This window comes from Alternaria atra (genome assembly GCF_907166805.1).
Source record: "Alternaria atra isolate CS162 genome assembly, contig: 20, whole genome shotgun sequence".
NCBI lineage: Eukaryota > Fungi > Ascomycota > Dothideomycetes > Pleosporales > Pleosporaceae > Alternaria > Alternaria atra.
The window spans coordinates 20338-38863 of record NW_025091318.1 but is presented as its reverse complement, the minus strand read 5'-3'; the positions used below and the strand labels follow the sequence as shown (position 1 = coordinate 38863).

At 51.1% G+C, this 18526-nt stretch overlaps 5 protein-coding genes across 5 annotated transcripts; 3 read left to right on the top strand and 2 right to left on the bottom strand.

The window, feature by feature from the left end:
* Positions 1-429: 429 nt before the first annotated feature.
* ALTATR162_LOCUS294 (uncharacterized protein) lies at positions 430-981 on the top strand (the record flags this gene model as incomplete). The annotated part of the gene is made up of 1 exon (XM_043307887.1): positions 430-981. The coding sequence occupies one exon, from the start codon at positions 430-432 to the stop codon at positions 979-981; it is 552 nt and encodes a 183-aa protein (XP_043163822.1).
* Positions 982-3761: 2780 nt separating this feature from the next.
* ALTATR162_LOCUS293 (uncharacterized protein) lies at positions 3762-5584 on the top strand (the record flags this gene model as incomplete). The annotated part of the gene is made up of 7 exons (XM_043307886.1): positions 3762-3997; positions 4051-4340; positions 4393-4524; positions 4587-4819; positions 4868-5289; positions 5346-5496; positions 5549-5584. The coding sequence occupies 7 exons, from the start codon at positions 3762-3764 to the stop codon at positions 5582-5584; spliced, it is 1500 nt and encodes a 499-aa protein (XP_043163821.1).
* Positions 5585-6615: 1031 nt separating this feature from the next.
* Positions 6616-13338, bottom strand: ALTATR162_LOCUS292 (uncharacterized protein; the record flags this gene model as incomplete). The annotated part of the gene is made up of 4 exons (XM_043307885.1): positions 6616-6633; positions 6686-7636; positions 7689-13121; positions 13177-13338. The coding sequence occupies 4 exons, from the start codon at positions 13336-13338 to the stop codon at positions 6616-6618; spliced, it is 6564 nt and encodes a 2187-aa protein (XP_043163820.1).
* Positions 13339-14138: 800 nt separating this feature from the next.
* On the top strand, positions 14139-16014 carry ALTATR162_LOCUS291 (uncharacterized protein; the record flags this gene model as incomplete). The annotated part of the gene is made up of 3 exons (XM_043307884.1): positions 14139-14274; positions 14335-15207; positions 15293-16014. 3 exons carry the CDS (start codon positions 14139-14141, stop codon positions 16012-16014), a joined length of 1731 nt encoding a protein of 576 aa, XP_043163819.1.
* A 238-nt stretch (positions 16015-16252) lies between these two features.
* On the bottom strand, positions 16253-17473 carry ALTATR162_LOCUS290 (uncharacterized protein; the record flags this gene model as incomplete). Its single annotated transcript, XM_043307883.1, has 1 exon — positions 16253-17473. One exon carries the CDS (start codon positions 17471-17473, stop codon positions 16253-16255), a length of 1221 nt encoding a protein of 406 aa, XP_043163818.1.
* Between the last annotated feature and the right edge of the window lie 1053 nt (positions 17474-18526).

Genomic DNA, 18526 nt, shown 5'->3' with positions numbered 1-18526 from the left:
TGTTGCTGCAGGAGACCATGTGATCCTATCAACTTGTCGACGACGCAGCGAACGATAGAAGATGAGGGAGAAACCCCTCTCTTTAGATGCAGAAAATCGTGCACAGCAGGAACTCTGCTCTATAGAGAATAAGAGCAGCCGCAATCGCAATGTGACTGCTACACCGTTACGTAGAAATTCTGAACCTGGAAACCGTGAATTAACAACACGGCGATTGCGAACAACCCTGTTTGACTAGGTAACTACACCCTCAGTTCGGTGCGAGCATCATGTCTATGTATACTCCTTACAAGTATTGTTGGTCATCACAGTGCACAGCATCCATCGTTATCTCGTCCATCACTATCTATGCACGACACCACGTTACATGAAATGAAGCCCTCAGACGAAAAAGCCTTAAACATAGCACCGTCAAGCTTTCGATCAGCGATGCTTCAACCAATTAGTCCACACCACCTGCCTGAAGCCGAACCAGTCGAGGCGCTTTTCCTACCTGCCAACGCGCGACGACGTTGGTACCTCGGCTATCTACATCACTGGAAACACTACCAGCGAAACGTAACAGACCATTGGGAGAGTGATGGGTGCAAGAGAGTTTTCGATGAACTCAAAGAGTGCGAATTGGACGAGTCGCGGTCCGCAGCGACCACCGAGGGCGAGAATCACACTACCAGCGAATACAATACCGCAGGTAAACACAATACTGCCAGCAAAAATGATGCTAGTGGCGAAGATAACACTGCCGGTGAAGACAACACTGCTGGCGAAGATAATACAGGCCCTGCGAAACTGGAAGAAAAGTTTCGGCATGAGGTAGCGGATATTGTGGAGATTGTCTACAACAAAATGCTCACTACGTGGACGATGAAGCAACTGGATGCGTACAAGCAACCAGAGCGCATCTTCCTTCGAAAGGCTGGATCGTACAGCAAAGTCAAACCTAGATTCTGGTTTCGCGCGAAGCCGTGGGACAAGCCCTAGAGTCGAAGTCGAGACTGATCGGCCATGTGGAGTATCTAGGAGGAAGACCCGGAGCGTTGACATGGGCGGTTGAGGAGGCGGCCAAGAACTCTTGGGGAAGTCTGAGAAGCGTATTGGGTAGGTCAATTGTTCTCCCACGGCAACACTTGCTGACTGTTGTCATAGGAGATATAGCTTGGCGTATGCTCAAGACCAGCACAAGCTATGGCTTTGTCGTGAGCAGTGACGAGATCATGTTTCTGCGTTTCGACGTCAACACCTGTATCTAACAGGTAGATGTCAACATCCTCCGACCCGAGCTGTTTCCACTGTTTGACTGGGTCGATGTCTTGGAAGAACCACATTTCTGGTACTCAGATCCCATCAAGTTCACCGATGTCTTTGATCCAGCAGAAGGCAGGATTACGGCGAGGTTGGGTCTACTACACCTGGTCCATGAGGTGACAGTCAAGGAATGGAAGATGCAGGATGACAAAGGCAGGTGTGCGATGTATTTTCGGAAGACGGGAGCTGGAGAGAAATGTGAACTAAAGCCACCGAGGAGGCGGTAAGAGGCTATCAAGTGACTGAAGTTGTATGTTTTGAAGAACTGAGAGTATTTTATTGCCAGGCAACGATGCTAGTGAAGCCTGAGCGGCACAGGATTACGTACTTCACGACCCCATTGAATGCGAGAGCTGTCGAGTGAAAGTTAAGACCGGTACATTGTTAATTCACCTTCCACGCATAGCCAGTCAGGAAGGTGGAAGCGAGTCTTTCCCCGCCCGGGTTCTGAGTCTACCTATCCGTGCGTCTCATCTTGCTTGTGGCTTGCGTTTAGGTTTACCCAGCTCCTTGGCCGCTCGGTCTGGCAGCGCGTTGCCTCGGAACATGTTCGCTCGTCGGCCAGCTCATTGGCAGAACTGCAAAATCATAATCTCGTGGGTGTGAAAGGGATTCTTGGAGTCGTCTGATGTTCAGCGCCCAACGAGTAAATGTCGGAACAGTTTATTGAGGTCTGTTAGAGTGCCTCGGCTCGTCTTTTCATGTACCAGTTACGATTGGTGACAGCAACCGAGTTCTCGTGGTCGTGAAGCCTTCTAGGCTACACCCTGAGCTATTCGTGGCACACATGTTGGATGCATGCGCGAAGCTGATAGCTTGGTGTTGGTAGCTTGAGGGACTGAGTTTTGGGACCTCGGTCACTAAAGTGAAACCGCGATGCTCATCGGAGAGTACTATTTGAAAGCCAGAATCTGGGGAAAGTTACCGATTAGGCTCCCAAGCACCGGGTTACGATGCGATGATCGCCACGTTCCAATCTCCTGGTTACGACCGCCAGCATGCTATTCCTTCGAACTATAGCCCAGACACCAGAACCAAAACGGATACGTTTACGCGCGAGTGTGCAGTCGACTATGCAGCGTAGCCTTTGAACCATTTGGGCAGTGACCACGAATGCGTTTCACTGCTCTATCTGGTAACTGCTTCGATCTGTGGACAAGATGCTTGCGTTCGTTCTCTCATGTCTAAGATATGTTATGTCCAAATGGGTTCGCGTATAGTGTAAATCTTCGGTGGTGTGATTACGCCACGTCGTCGATGCTGCACACACATGCACAACATCCCGTGGTGTCGAGCCTAGTGACGGATAGCGAAGGAATCATAAGCGAGTCCTCTGTGACTGCGGCGGGTTCGCGACAAGTCTGCTGGTCTAGACTGGAGGCGCCGCCAATAGTCTGATCATTGCGTGCTTGTTGTCCGAGGGTGTCAATGTATAGAGCTTTAACGTATTTCATTTTCTCACCAGAAGCCCATACATTGGCGATTTTCAAATCTAGTGTAGTATCGTACCATCCTGTTAGAAGCCGGAGCAGGTCTGCTTTCATTATCCCTCTTGATGCAGTGTGAAAAACTTGGTTGTGTGCCTCAGCCTCTACCACTTAGTCGATTTACGGAGGTACGCGTGCCGCAAGCGTCCTCAAGGAAATCTTCGTCTACGTCAAACATCGCGAATAGGACCAAAATGACGCCGGCAATACTCTGCCAAGTCACCGGAGGCTTGGTACGGGAAATCAGTGCCAATGCCCCCTGCTCAGATGCGGCTCGAAACCACATGCGCTTCGAAGCAAGCCGGGGGAATTGCCTGCTCGGGATAAGGTCTGGAAAGTGAGATGTGCCCATGTGGAGTGGTTACAGCGCCAGGGACGCCTGGTTACCCCGCGCGTGTCGTTGAAACGTGGTTACGCCGATCGCTTGACAGCTGGGTTGCACGACAGCGACTATGAAAAAAGGAAGCAACGTCAATCGGTCCTTGTCAACTCTTCAAGTCTTGTTCCTGTGCGTAGTGCCGCCATGGCGGGTGATAAGAAACTAGTGGCATGCTCACAAGAAGGCTTCTCTCGTAGGTCATTTGGCTTGTTGTGGATCCGGGACGAACGGCGGCTTTGGCTAGGATATGCGGGGTCTCCACACGCCAAGACTCTCCCCAGCTTTCGTCGCCCTTTTGGCTTCGTCCCGCGGATTTCCCTCTCCTGTCGCTAGGATCATACAGCACTCGAATAGTGGCCACAAAGCACCCCGGACGAATGAGTGGTGAATTCCCGTGCCTCGGTACTTTCCCAACGATGCCTTTTCTTTCCAATGCATCCACTGTGCTTGGCAGTGTGCAGGCGGGGAGGCAAACGGCAAGAGCCTTTGACATATAACGTGTGTATCGTGTGCCTATCCTGCTCCTGGCCGGACTCACCACCTTCACCTCCTACTTTTCCAAAGGTCAACGACCAACCTACATACCCACCATGGCTCACCAAGAGTCTGTTATGCGTCACGACGACGCGCTCGAGAAGAGGCCGGTCTCGCTCAAAGAGAACATGGACGGCTCCCAAGATGGCTCCGGATACGAGTGCGAGTTCAGCGAGCGAGAACAGAGAAAGATCATCCATCGCATCGACCGGCGTCTTGTCGTAACTGTTGGCGTGCTGTACTGCATCAGTTTGATGGACCGCACTAATCTCAGCGCTGCTGCTATTGCTGGGTTCGTTACTTGAAAATCAAAAGTTGCACGTTGTCGAAGCTGACAGCCAATAGCATGACAGTCGAGCTGAAGCTGAATGTCCTACAAGGCTCCATATCTCACTACTCCATCGTCACCATCGTCTTCTTCGCGTCCTACATCGTCTTTCAGCCCCCAGCTACAGTCATCTGTCGCTACCTTGGACCTCGGAATTTCCTCTCGGTTATCGTAGTGCTATGGGGTGGTGTCATGATTGGGATGGGCTTTGCAGACAGCTATGGAACTCTAGCCGCACTACGAGTTGTTCTTGGAATACTAGAAGCTGGCTTTTTCCCAAGCTGTGTCTACTTGCTGTCGACCTGGTGTAAGTGCGCCATGGGACTCGATCCCTCGCACGACGCTGACATTCCTCTCAGACACCCGATATGACATCGGAAAGCGGTACTCATGTTTCTACATCCTTGGAAGTCTCGCATCTGCTTGCGCCGGTATCCTCGCCTACGGCTTGATGCAATTGAAGGGTCGAGAGGGCCTTAACGGTTGGCGATGTGAGTTGTCATCCAGTTACACCTTACATTGCAACAACGCTGACATACCGTCCTCCAATCAGGGATCTTCATCATCGAAGGCGCCTTAACATGCTTTCTCGGTATCGTCGGTTACTGGGCTCTGGTCGATTTCCCCGACAAGGCGCATAAATCTTGGAACTTCCTGACTGAGCGTGAAGCCATGTACATCATCGACCGCGTCAACAGGGATCGTGGTGATGCTAAGCCGGAGCCATGGTCTCTTGCCAAGTTCTTCAAGGGCGGTGCTGATATTAAAATCTGGGGTTTCGCGTTGGTATGCATCCGGACATCTGTTCGAATGCCATGAAACTGACAGGTATAGATCTTTTTCAACACAACGACGGTTACCTACGCACTGGCCTACTTCTTGCCTATCATTCTGACAGGCAACATGGGCTTCAGCGTCGGCGCAGCCCAATGTCTTGTTGCACCACCTTACGCATTCGCCGCCATCGTCATGTACACGACCGGTTGGCTTGGAGACAAGTACCATCTCCGTGGACCTATTATCCTGTTCAACATGGTTCTCTGCCTCGTCGGTCTGCCCATCATGGGCTTCCACAGCAACTCGAACGTCAGGTATTTCGGTGTCTTCCTGACTACTGCTGGCGCAAACAGCAACATCCCTGCGACGATGTCATACCAGGCAAACAACATTAGAGGCCAGTGGAAGCGCGCGTTCTGTTCTGCCATCTTGGTGGGAATGGGCGGCGTCGGTGGTATCGCAGGAGGTCTCGTTTTCAGGTACGTTTTTCTTTTAGTTCTCACCCTAGCAGGGGTGACACTCTGACGCCATGTAGGGAACAAGACAAACCCGGATACGAGCCAGGACTGTACGCTTGTATCGCTTGCTGCTTACTCACGATCGTCGTCGTCATTCTGATAACGTTGAGGTCGTGGAGCTTGAACAAGCGTGCCGATCGGGGTGAGCTTGAGCTAGAGTACAACGATGTAGGTCTCTTCCCTTCTTATCTCTTACCGCAAGGTGTTAACATGTGCACAGGATGGCGACCAGAAGGGCTTCAGGTATACTTACTGAACGCGCACATGGAGGGTGATCGACAAAGCAAAGACGATCCTTGCGAAGGATGCCAGAATTCACGTCGTCAGACCGGTATCTCAGTGCAGACTCCTGTACCACTTGTCGTAGTATTCAAATATTAATGACGTTATGTGCCATTGTTTCCCCTACGTTGCGCTTCCATCGTTCAGCCCCTGTATTCTGTGTGAATGTGACCAAATTTTGGAGTAGAGAGGCTGCCCAGGTTTTCGTGATGTAGTGTCAATGATTGCCTCGCGCATTGCACTGTCGCGATCTAGCGATGGTTAAATGGTATTTGGACAGCCTCGGGATGAGTAATCGATATTTGCGTGCTGTGGGCGCGTACATCATGCCCAGCCGTGACTGAACGACAGATTACTCAACGTATGATATCTGGTCGCCTGGCATTGATTCGTAACAGTGAAGGGTACTGAGACAAGGCAATGCTTGGGTTGTTAAATGCCCAGGCTTTACGTCCGGTTTTGAAGTCCTGCACCCAACTGGTACAATTATGATATGCGACATGAAAGGAGAATGAAGAGAGAAGAGAGACGGAGATCTTAAAGTGCATTGGGTCGCAGTGTAAACTACAGGAGGCAAGAGCTTGCAATGATACTCGACAGCTCAGACACGGGGTGAAAAAGTAATACATGATCAAGAGTAGCGGAAGGCGATCTAGGTGTGGGTGTGTGCAATGCTCGAATGTTACTTCACAGCAATATGCGATAAAGTGATAGACAAGCCTCATCTTTCGACGTGCAATGTAGTATTGTGATAAGGCACTGCATGGAGCTTCTATAATACTCGGTAATAACTCCCGCTAAACGAAGGCGCATCAAGCTTGCCCTATGTAAACGCAAATGTGAGAGTTTAAAATGCGACGCCATGACCACCAAGACTCCATCCTTCGCTATGCAAACGTTCTGAGGAAAGGAAATGACACAACAGAGACGCGAAGCGAATCCACAAAGCAGCAAATGAGTATCTAGACAGTCCAACTCCGGAACGCGTGTCGCGGCGATCATTTACTAGTAAGATTTGTATTTCTGCGCAAGTGTTAGTCACCTTCCTGCCTAGCAGTGAGATCAGGGTACTTACATCTTCAATCTTACGCCTTGATCCAGCATCAAGTGCGTTACCAACACCTAGCAAGGCATTACTTAGCGCTTTTGTAGCACCCAGCGCAGGCCGTAGTATAACAGTTGGTGCATGTCGAGCAAGCGCCCTTGCAACACCCGTTCCGCTACCCTCTTCCATAACCTCTGCAGGTATCGCTATTACCGCGTCTCGAGCAGTAAGCAAGTCACGCTCAAGGTGTCGAGCTGCACTACGGAGACCAGCGCGCACGCCAATTGGCTGATTAGCGTAATTTGACACGGCACGTGGCTCTTCGGTATCAGAATTGGGATCTTCACCATCCCAGTCGAGAGATTGGTGGCCACTTGGCGAGGCAGTCTGTGGATTCAGGAATACCTCAGCGCCCTCGAGCAGGTTCTGAGTACCGATTGCTACTTTCGCACCTAGACGCGCTACCTCCGATGTGGTATTTTTGGCGAATGCGTACACGCCCTTCTGTAGACTTCGCACGATCCGACCGTCTTTCTTGTACTCACGCATTGGCACAACAACGAGGTCTTTGAGGCCGGAACCGACGTTCACGAGGGGTCGCACAGCTGCCAAGCCCGACAGTACGCCCGGTAACTGGTTGTCCATAACATCCGGCATCCAGACATCGTTAAGAGTCTTGTGAAGCTTGTCAAATGACGTGATTCCATACACGATAGCATGGCGCAAGATGATATCCGAACCGTCTAGTATCAGGAAGTTTTTGAACTCGGTTGTGTGACCGGACCGAAGACTGCGATAGTCCACACGCTTGGGCTTGTAGTCCAGCTTCATGTTGACCGCCATCACCTCTAACCGCTGAATGAAGGGTTCGTCGACAGCAGGGGTGCTAGCTGGCGTGGAATCATCTTTGAACTCGAAGAAACGTGTAATGAAGTCTAACGCGTCTTGATCGACATGCAAGCGGAGTGGAAGTACGGTTACCTGTTGGTCGAATTAGTGAGAGATATAGCTTTCATTACATACAAGAGCCTACCTTGATGACAAGTTCAGATGCAGCCAGATCGGTGACTGGCTTGACTGTGACGAGTTCGAGATTAATCATCGGTCGAATGAGTTCTCTCGTATCTGGATCGATGGCGCATGTGACAAATTTCTTCCATGAAGAACTGGGAACGTGGTCGAAAACCTCCAGGTCTTGCACGCGTACGTTGATGGAATTGATCGTCTCACCCGTGTCAGACGGAAAGACGACGAGGTCGACGGCGACGCCCTTGAGTGAGATTGCAATCTTTTTGTGTTTGCTGCGCTGGAGCTTGAGACGACGCTTGGACTTAGTTGTGCTACGGGGCCGCACAGTAGCTCCTGTGGAGCGCGTTGCCGTCGAAGTTGCGTAGCTGCCCGATTCGCTGGCAAGATCGTCGATATCGTGGTTAATACGCCGAGCAAGAGCTCCCTTCTCCTCCTTGACAGGCACACCAATCCAAACAGAGTTGAAGAGGAAGTCTTCTTCGATGAAGTCATCGTCATCATCCTCTTCTTTTGCTTTGCGACGCCGCTCCTCTGCGCGAGCCTCTACATCATCCACGGCTTGGGTGATGACGCTTCGTGTTCGAGGCCAATCGTAGCCATCGTACAGATTCCAGATGACGTTGACGTCGCGCACTCGCACTTTCAGCGGTGCGTCTGGGGTCTTAAACTCATTTGAAAGGTGATATTGGTTCTTGGCAGAGTCCCATTTACGGGCTTTACCCTTTGGTTCTACCTTTGACTCTCCAAAGTATTCGTCGCTGAAATCGAAGTCTTCTTCGCCTTGGGTGATCTCGTACTTTTCCTGGAAGCTTTCTAGAAGAGCTCGATCGCCACGTTGACGGGTCATGGGTGGCGTAGCTAAAGCGCTAAGATCGTCTTCGCCAAGTAAGCTGTCACCCATTTCCTCATGCGTAGGTAAGGACTGCGAGTTGTAGATGCTTCCGACAAACTCAAGATTCGTTGGCACATCGTCCTCGACTAGATCAGCATTACTCATGAAGTCGACAGCTCCAAGTTCTTCGTCTTGAACCAATTCGTCGCCAGTGAACGACTCCATCATCTGTTGCAGAGGTACTACTGTCCGATATTGCTCTGCAGTGGAAGGTGCTGTTGGTGGCTGCAGGCCATTCAGAATTGTGATGAGCGTCTGTGTAGAATCTGCGCATGATTCAATAACAAATAACTCATTCTTGAACTCGACATCCACCAACTGTGGCTTTTCTTTGCCATCGCCTCCAATGTTGACGTACACTTTAGCGGCCGAAATTGAGCTTAAAGAGACGTAGCCTAGTTTATTGAGCGCTTGGAGATGGCCATTTGAAGGGGGAAATGGTGAAGCAGGTTCGTGCTCCTCTTCCAGACGCGCTGTGTCGTCTATAGCGTGCATCGAAGCTTTCCGGAGGTCTACCGTAATGGAGTAGTCGTCTTTTGCTTGTTTGCCCGCAACGTGTGCTTCTGTAAGTATGAATAGACCTTTAGATTTCGACTTTCGAGGATTTAGGCCGATCGCACAATTCCTCAATAGCAGGTCGATCTGCAGCGGCTGAGGAGTGGCTGTTGTTGGCGAAATCGCTTGAGAAGATTTTCGACTGAGAGTTTTGGGCGAGGATGCACCTGTGATGGTTGCGACGCTCGATGCTAGGCCCTGAGCAATCTCGTCGACTGTGCCATCCTCGGATATTCCCAAAGCTGCCATAACAGTGCTAACTCGGTACTCAACGCAGAGGTTGAAGAATTTTAATTTCGCCATGGGCTCCATCTCATCACCCACCATTCTCAGCATGAGAACGGGTAACTGTTCTGATTGGCGGAGCTTTACAACTTCATGGATCAATACTTCGTCGTCTCGACAAACAGTTACCTTGCCAACTTCAACAGCCAGTAAAGCCGGAACACCGACGTGTGCGAGTGCAGCTTCTCGCAGGACGACCGAAATATTCCCTAGCTTCTCGTTTACCAATACCCGGGCATCCAACTGCTTCACTGATACAAGGCTGAGGAGGCCAGGTCGATCGTCGTCTGGCAAATATTTTGTAACCTTTGACAATCGCACTAGCTCTGCACCAAGATTTTCTAGAGTCTTCATGTGCTGAATATCCGAGATCCGAACTCCAACTTCGGTAATCTCAGCTCGGATCACTGAACCCTTTCTCCGTTGGCGTAGTAACGTTTCGATTAGGATGTCATCGTTATTTTCATAAGGATCCTTTGATGGCGTAATCAAGGAGATGAGTCTCGCTAGATCGGTCTCTTCGGGTGCAAATAGAAAATTTATCGTAGTGCCCTTCAACTCTGCAACCAAAGGTGCGGTTTTTTGAACAGGCTCTGTATAGGGACCAGAGAGCTGGATCTCGGAGACTTTGAGGCGCACGTTGCTTTGCCGTACAGCAATGCGCACAGATGTCGTCTGCAGCTGCATAGAACAAGTCTTTCCCTTAAGCGTGAAGGAGACTTCGCCGAACTGGACTTGGATCTTAGGAGGCTTTGCGGATGGTGGCGGTAATTTTGCGGGTGGAGGTAAACCGTCACCGAAGTGAACGCCGCGAGGCCGAGAACGTGCTGGAGACAAGACAGGACTCTGAATTGTGCTAGTCGAGTTGATAGAGTTACTCAATTCAAGCATGCCACTGAAGCCTCCGAAAGAGCCGAGTGCCTCATCCAACTTCTGGATATCGAACATGACCTTCAATGGACGTGTAACGATGGTGATGCGATTGTCTTTCCCTTGCTCATAGTCAACTTCTATGTCGTGACTGGGCTGTTCCGGCAAACTATTGGCTGAGCGTTTGGATCTCGGTCGCGAGCTGTGGAAATAGATGATATCTTTGTCCAAGGACGCGAGGACAAATTGACCAATCCGGACTTGCGATCGCGAAGTATGACTGCTGCTCTGACTATTGAGGTGTATCGTGGAGAGATTGATTCTCAGAATTGCATCCATCGGTTTGAGATCGAGCTGCTGATTCGCAACTCGCCCTTCCTGGAAAGACTCGGTCAAGATGTTCTCTAACCACGATAGAGCAACGTGCTGAATAGTGATTCCAAGACTCCTAGCAGAATCCTTCTCAGCTGCTGTCGATTCGGGGTCTACCACCTTCTCCTCCGAAGGCGGCGCACCATTTAGAGCTTGCATTACCCGAGCAAACATGCCAGCCATGGTGCGACCAGTCGAAAGATCTATGTGTCCCACTACATTGCCAAGATCGATAACAATTGAAGGTGTACTTGCCAGCTTCGGCTGTACTGGTGGACGGGAGGCATGTAATGCTTCCGGAGTGGGCCGTCCACGGGATGATGCTTCTAACGAGGGCTTTTGTCGATGCGAAGAAGCATACGCATAGTTGGAAAAAGACCCAGGCATCTCGGCAAAGATGGAATCTTCACCCAGGTGTGATGGCTTGAAGTCGAAACCTGCTGTTGGTGTAGCATCCACACTTGTAGCGTCACTGCGCTCTTTGTCATCAAGGGCCAGAGGGAACCAAACAGTTATCTCATCGATGGTAAGAAATCGTTTCGCTTGCTTTCGAAGAGCTGGAACGTCGGGCAGAGGGGATTTTGCAGGCTCGGAGCTTGGCGGTGAGATCGAACTCTGGCGACTTCCCGGGCGAGGAGTCTCGCAACCTTCGTCTGTTTCTGGTAGAGGCGCTAGTATGCTATGGTAGGTCATACCCTGTGGTATGGATGCCGACCTCTGTGAATTGGAATCCTTACTGGAAGCCGATGATGAGTCCCAGCCTCCAGGAACATGCCCGGAGTGCGAGCTCTCGGCTGGAGTCGCGCTCACGGCGCTCATGTACATGCTCTCAGCCTCATCGTGCGTGAAGAATTTGGACTCGGCCAAATCTTGTTCTGGCGATGGTGATGATTCGAACTGCTGATGTGTACTCTCGGGAGAATCTTCTGTCTCCTGAGTTATGTGCTCATGTGCTGCCGCTAGATTGTCAGTGGAGGAGTAGGTTGCTTGGGCATACCTCGATCCAGATGATGAGTCGGTCGCACTTGGAGCATGGAAAGAGCGGCCCAGAGCAGACACAGTGGGTAAACTGGATATCGAGGCCTCGCTAGCGGCTTCTGAGACATAAGTGTGCCGACTTGAGCTGGCGCCATCTACCTGCCAAGCCTCCATTTCTGACGATTGTTCAACTGCTGGTGTGTCATCGAAGTGAGAGTCGAGCATATTATTCTGCATGGCGTAATCAAGCAAGCCGTCGTCGTCGTATAGTATACTGCTTCCATTCAGACCACGCACGTGTGAAAGTCGATGGGTTTGATCGGGCAGACTCCCCACGGAAGGTACTTCTAGGCCGTCATCGGAACTAGCGTCTGCAAAACGATCGTCGTCTACAGTATGTACCGAGGATTCCAGCATCGCCAGCTCGGGGGTTCTGGAACGGTCTGGCGACACAATCCCTTCACTAGAGTATACATTGTGGACCTGTGTTGGCGAGGCTCTCGGGCTAGAATGCGCCTCTTCGTCTACCGGCAACTGCACGGGGCTAATTCCTTCCTCTTGCATGGACCGGTCAGACTGCATGGACTGGCTAGACTGCACAGACTGGCCTTGAATGCGGCTCGATGCAGGTTCGCTGGTGGTGGCTTCGCTAATTGACACTTGGGATCGAGTTGTGATCGGAGACGATGGCTGCGAAAATCTCGATACAGATGCGAAGTTTTCGACATCAAATACCAAGCGCCCGCAAATGTTGTCTACGCGCATTCTCCGCTTACCTAGCTTCGTAGTATCGGGAGATGATGTTGCGGACCCAACTTCGACGCGTACATCTTTGGAAGTTATCGAATCTATTGCTATACGCTCGACGTGGAAGTTGAGAGATACAGGCGAGCTCTGATCTAGCTTTAACGGATCCACGGCGTCTCTCAACAAGTGATCCTCCACTTCCATGTCAATATCATTAACGGTTATACTCAGGCGATCTAGTGCGGTGTTCAGAATATTGCGCAGGTATGCCGGAAGCGCCAGAGGAGCCCCGATGCCTGCAGAAGCTTCGTCACCATCGTCACTCGATGCGACGGATTCTTGCATGTACTCTGACTGAGACTCTAGCTCCTGCTGCAGCTCGCGAATCTCCTCAACAGGCTCCGTTTTTATGAATGACTTGGCCAACTCGTCCACTGTCGGCACATGCTCGTCGTCGTCGTCAGAGCCATTGTCGCTCTGGTTGCTGCGGGTAACGGAAGCCGAAACTGACCTTGGAGGTGGCGAAGACGGTGACCGGGTGTGTTGCTGATTGGGATGAGATGACAATGTATCCTCGGTAGTCTCTATTAGCCTGGCTTGGATTTGTATGCCGTCTACCTCTATCGATATCTGGGGAACGCCGAAGTCGAGGACGAAGGTAACACGGAGTAGGGAGGCTCGCGCTTTCGACAGATGGATTTCGGGAGGGAGTTTGAGGTGTAATAGTGTTACCAGTTTCTACGAGGTCATGTAAGTAAAATGCGCAGGCAGAATCAACACCTCCAGTGCGTACCTTGATGTGCAACCCGACGTCCCGAACCTCGAGTGTAGTCCGTTTTCCTACGTCGACGCTCACGAAGTCGGCAGGGTCCTTGTCAAATATATCGATATGGCGTAGCCCATAGAGGAGCAGCCGCCGGCCGATAGAGCTTGAGAGCCCGGAGAAGAAAGCCATGGCGGTCTAGAGGCTGGCGACTGGGTTGAAAGATTTGCTGACTGTAGGCCGGTCGAACGCCTATCGTTATGATAGAAGAGGCTCCATGAGTGGTGGGGTGTGCCGTTTCGTAGCGCGTGCAACGATTGCGGAGCGCGAAGAGCCTTCACTCTATCTGAATAGTGATGCAGAGTGGTGCCTGCCAAGTCTAGCTCCTTGACAAGCCGCGGTTCGATAACGTGCGAAGGTCCAAGTTCTAGAAAGATGGATACTGTAGGAGCATCAGCAACAGGATTAGTGAGGGCGCAGGTTCCCGTGGCAAATAAAAAGACGTCGTTGATCACAAGGCGAGGTTCCGAGGTTTAGCGTGTAGGTTCAGGTGCGTACAAGTAGCAGATGATGTGTTACGCGATCGCAGGCGACCGTGCAGCAGCACCCCATCACTCGCTGCGGCCCCGCGCATGCATCAGGGCCGCACTAGGCAATCGATAAGCAGGCGGCAACGCGTCGAGAGCGCGAGCAGCCACCTAAACATCGGGCATTGTGATTGTAGAGCCGTGTAAAGTCATCTCTTCACGAACAGGCAACGTCCATTCACCTGTTCTCGTGCGCTCCGCCCGCTGTAGTACTGTTTTCTCTGGTTTCCATGCCTCGACGCTCTTGGCATTATTTGGAGCCCCATTACGTCAGCGCTGGCTAGCTCAGTTCGGGAAGGAAGTCGCGGAATTGACCGATAAGGCCTGTCGACTTGGCTGTCATACACCAAATCCTCGTCCGATTATTTTCTCGTCTTCACTTCATTCACATTCACGAGCACTATCATGGCGACCAACGACGCTGCAAACGACGATGAGTGGGCGCAGGCCGAGGGTGTCCCTAGTCTTACCGACCCTTTCATCCAACAGTATCTCCAAGGCCGAGATGCACTGGTACAGCAAGAGAAGAGACAACGAAGTGGTTGGTGACCCAAAAGTCATCGCATCAACGCGCCATGTTTATGGGTCTGACAGCCTTCAGACTATCTTTTCCGCCAAAACCTATCGCCTATGGCACAGGAAGCATGCGCCATCGTCTCTCAGATCCGATTCGAGGAGCAACAAACACTATGGACAAAAGAGTACGAGGACAGCCTATTAACTGACCATGTCGACGTCTTTCCGGGAATGATGTTCTCACTTGCCAAGGAGCGTATGGAGAAGAGCAAGTTATGGCAGATTGTCAAGAAGATGCCCAAGGGCGCACTCCTGCACTGCCATTTGGAAGCCATGGTCGATCTAGACTGGGCGCTTGAAGAGGCTTTCAATACTGAGGGTGTATGTGTGGTCGCTGATGGCCCAATCACCGACGACCAGACCAGGCGCAAAACCGGCTTCTCTTTCGTTTACTCCAAAGACGCGAAAAGCGAGGCTTCGATTTGGGACGACAAGTACACCGCCAACGCCCCGATTCCCGTGAACCAAGCTGCAGATAGTTTCCCAGACGGAGGAAAGACAGCTTTCGTCGAGTGGATCCGCTCCCGTGTCACCATTACCGCGTCAGAGCACCTCTCCCACCATGAAGGACCCAACGAAGTGTGGCGCAAGTTCATGTCATGCTTCCCTATACTCGGCTCGCTCATCTACTATGAGCCCATCTTCCGCAAATTCATTCGCAGAATGTGCAAAGCCTTGGTCGACGACGGTGTATATTATGTTGATCTGCGCTCAGCGTTCTATACGCCCTATCGCAGCACCAAGAAGGAGAACTGGGACGAAGACTGGTTCAACATGCTGGAGCACCTGGCTGATGAGATTGAAAAGTTCAAAGCCAGCGAAGAGGGCAAAGACTTCTGGGGAGCGAGGATGATATGGACTACGATTAGACAATTTGGGAAGAAGCAGGTTATCGAGAGTAAGTCTGACAGCATATTTACACAACGACATCCATCATCAAATCCACCAGGAGCATCGTCTTGCATCGGACTAACAGTCGCTAGGCATGAAACAATGCATAGAGATGAAACTCGAATTTCCTGAGATAATCGCTGGTTACGACCTGGTAGGTCAGGAAGATCTCGGCCGCCCGCTATCCGATCTTGCCCCTGAGCTGTTCTGGTTCCGAAAGGCCTGCGCTCAAGAAGGCGTCGACATACCCTTCTTCTTCCATGCCGGTGAAACACTGGGCGACGGTGATTCCACTGATGAAAATCTCTTCGACGCCATCATCTTGGGCACAAGACGTATTGGACATGGCTTCAGCCTCTACAAACACCCGCTACTCATCGACATGGTCAAGGAAAAGAGGATTTTGGTTGAAAGTTGCCCGGTATCCAATGAAGTACTGCGACTATGTGGAAGCATCATGTCCCATCCTTTACCAGCGCTACTAGCCCGCGGCGTCCCTTGTTCGCTTTGCAACGACGATCCTACGATCCTCGGCCAAGGCCTATCTGGCATGTCGCATGACTTTTGGCAAGCGCTTCAGGGTTGGGACAATCTTGGCTTAGAGGGTTTGGGTTCTTTGGCAGAGAACAGTGTGCGCTGGGCGAGTCTAGACGACTATAGTGCGAAGGATTGGACCCAGGATGTCAAAGATGGCATGTTTGGAAAGGGCGTGCGCGCACAAAGGTTGAAGGAGTGGGTAAGCAAGTGGGAGAGGTTCTGTGCGTGGATCGTAGAAGAGTACGGCGTTGATGAAAACGTGGAGCCCGAGGAGTAGCTCGAAAGCTTCGCATAGGTTTACGTCGAAAATGTAGAGCGGCATCAAGAATAACATGAAATGATCCGAAAACTATTGCTCGAATCCCTGGGTTCTGCAACATCCTCGAAGATCGTAAATGAAATAGAAGCACGACCTAAGTAATTATACTGATCGCAAGACCTCAGCTATACCACGATCTCCATGCTATATATACAAGATTAGATTCGCCATTGGCAGCCATCGCAAGCTACGTCTCTCATCTCACAGAGATGGGAAGAACCGGATGGCCTGGAGCAGCTGGGTTTCTGTTCAATTCCCTGAGGCCGTGGTTGATCGCCGCGGCGATATCCTGGTTGTTCTTCTCCAGGAACATGAAGTGCCCATTGCCCCTGATACCAATGTCGGCAAGCCTGATCCATTGATAGTTGGTGATGTCCATCTGCTTGAAGTACTCGATGAAGCAGTGGTCGTACGTGATATGCGGGCTGGCCTCACCTGTAATCATGATGTAAGGCACTTTGCTGAGCTGGGTGAGCTTGTGGATCGTGCCCGACTGGAGAATGCAGGAGCGCTTGGCCGGAACGTCTGGCCCAACCTCAACGGTAGTAATGGCCGAACAGTTCGTTACTGGTGGATCGAACTGCAGCGGCGTGTATGTGAGACCACACAGTCGAGCAGCGGTACGACCAACCCCAGCAACGGTGGTATTTCCGACCAGAGAAGTGAAAGGTATGTTACCAGGCTCAATGTTAATGTTGGCACGCAGCAGATCCGGGCATGCGTCAGACCAGATCGCTGTATAAGTGCAACCCGCAGAATGGCACACTGTGTATGACTGGCCAATCATGCTGAGAAGCTGGCAGCCGGATGTGCGCATAGTGCCCTCCACGTTCATGTTAGATGAAGAGATAGGAACGTTGCCGGCAGTAAAGGCGTCAAAAACGGGATCTCCCCGAGATCCATTGCCCGGCCATTGTGTATGTAGGTTTGCCTGTGGGTACTGGTCGAAGTCTTCCGGAGCTGTGAAACCCTGCTCGTTGATCATGTCTGTGGAACCAATGCGTAGAGGGTACTTGGAGAGAAGCTGCTGACCACTTCGGCCGTTGGCAGCGATATCAACGATATAGACTTGGTAGCCTTGGTCCAGGTGGTAGGAGGCCCATCCCTTGCGATTGTCTGGCGTATTCAGCCATTCTGCGCCAGCGTTGACACCTGCGGAGATGAAGACCATCGGGTAAGGCTTGTTGACCTTCTTGGCGGGCGTCAGCTTCTCCACGTAGAGTTGATCACTCCAAATCTGCTGGCCTGGGATGCCGGAGTCGACGTAGCCACCACCGATGTAGAAGGAGTCTCGCTGGTACGCAGATTCTTGGCTGCTACATTTTGGGCTGATGCCTTTGGCACCAGTGCAGTCGGTTGTTGTTGGACTAGGTTTTGATGGGTCAAACTTCGGAGACGTGAAGCTTGCGACGTTCATACCATCTTGTGCTGAAGTTAAGCAGGGCAATGCCCCCAACAGCAGGCCTGAGAAAATGGTACGTGGATACATGGCCAAGTGAAAACCAGGATGACTGGAACGAATGAACCACTAGTATCAACAAAGGAGTGAAGTTGGCTACTGATAGAATAGCTGATGAAAAGAGAGGAGAAGAAGCTTGGGCCTTAGTCTTTCCATTCTCGCATCCTTTGCATATCCTTCTAAACCTACATGATTCGGAAGACATTCGCGCGGCTAGATCGGCAGCCTGCATGCGCTTCCAGCTTGAGGGACGCGCTCCCATCTTAACGTGCTGCGCTATTGGCTGTAGTCACTCAGATGGGTGGTAGGATCAGTCTAAGATCAATTCTGCGACTGTTAAAACTGCCCTTCGGCCGCTTCCGTGGGCTTATGAAAGAAGCGGACATTAGTTACTATAAACAGACTAGTGTAACGGTTCATGTTGCCTCCTTGATCGTCCGGTCTCCAGATCGCATAATCACGACGGAGGTGGTTCTTAGTGATCAAACAGTGCCGGCGCACAGGTCACCAAAATCCTTCCGTCCCGCCTTTAAGAACCACCTTCTTCGTACGAAGTAGTTACCTGGCTAGTTTTTTAACGTCCAACCACTTCTGGCCCGTGCTCTAATACACGTGTTAACATCACTTGCATCGACTTTTAGAGTATCTGCAGGCCCTCGCACTTGTTAAGTATACCTCTTATGTGTCAAAACTGCTCGGATACAAGGAGAATAAGTTTGTATGGTCTCCTAAGACTAGTTGCACTAAGATGACTATGACTAGGTGCGCGTTCGCGGTGCAGGCAATTAATGCAATCAAGCATGCGTAGCTATAGATCTAGCGGCTGCAAAGATCGTCTAAAGATAATCTAGGGTTAGCTCTTAGAGAATAAGTAGGTAACGATAGACAGAGGGGGTGCACTAGCACGATTAGTAGATCGATGTAATAGTACAAGGGTTTAAGGACTAGGTAGTAATCCTTAGATTAAGATTAAAGTCAAATATAATAAACTGTAAGGAGCTTAGTACCTAA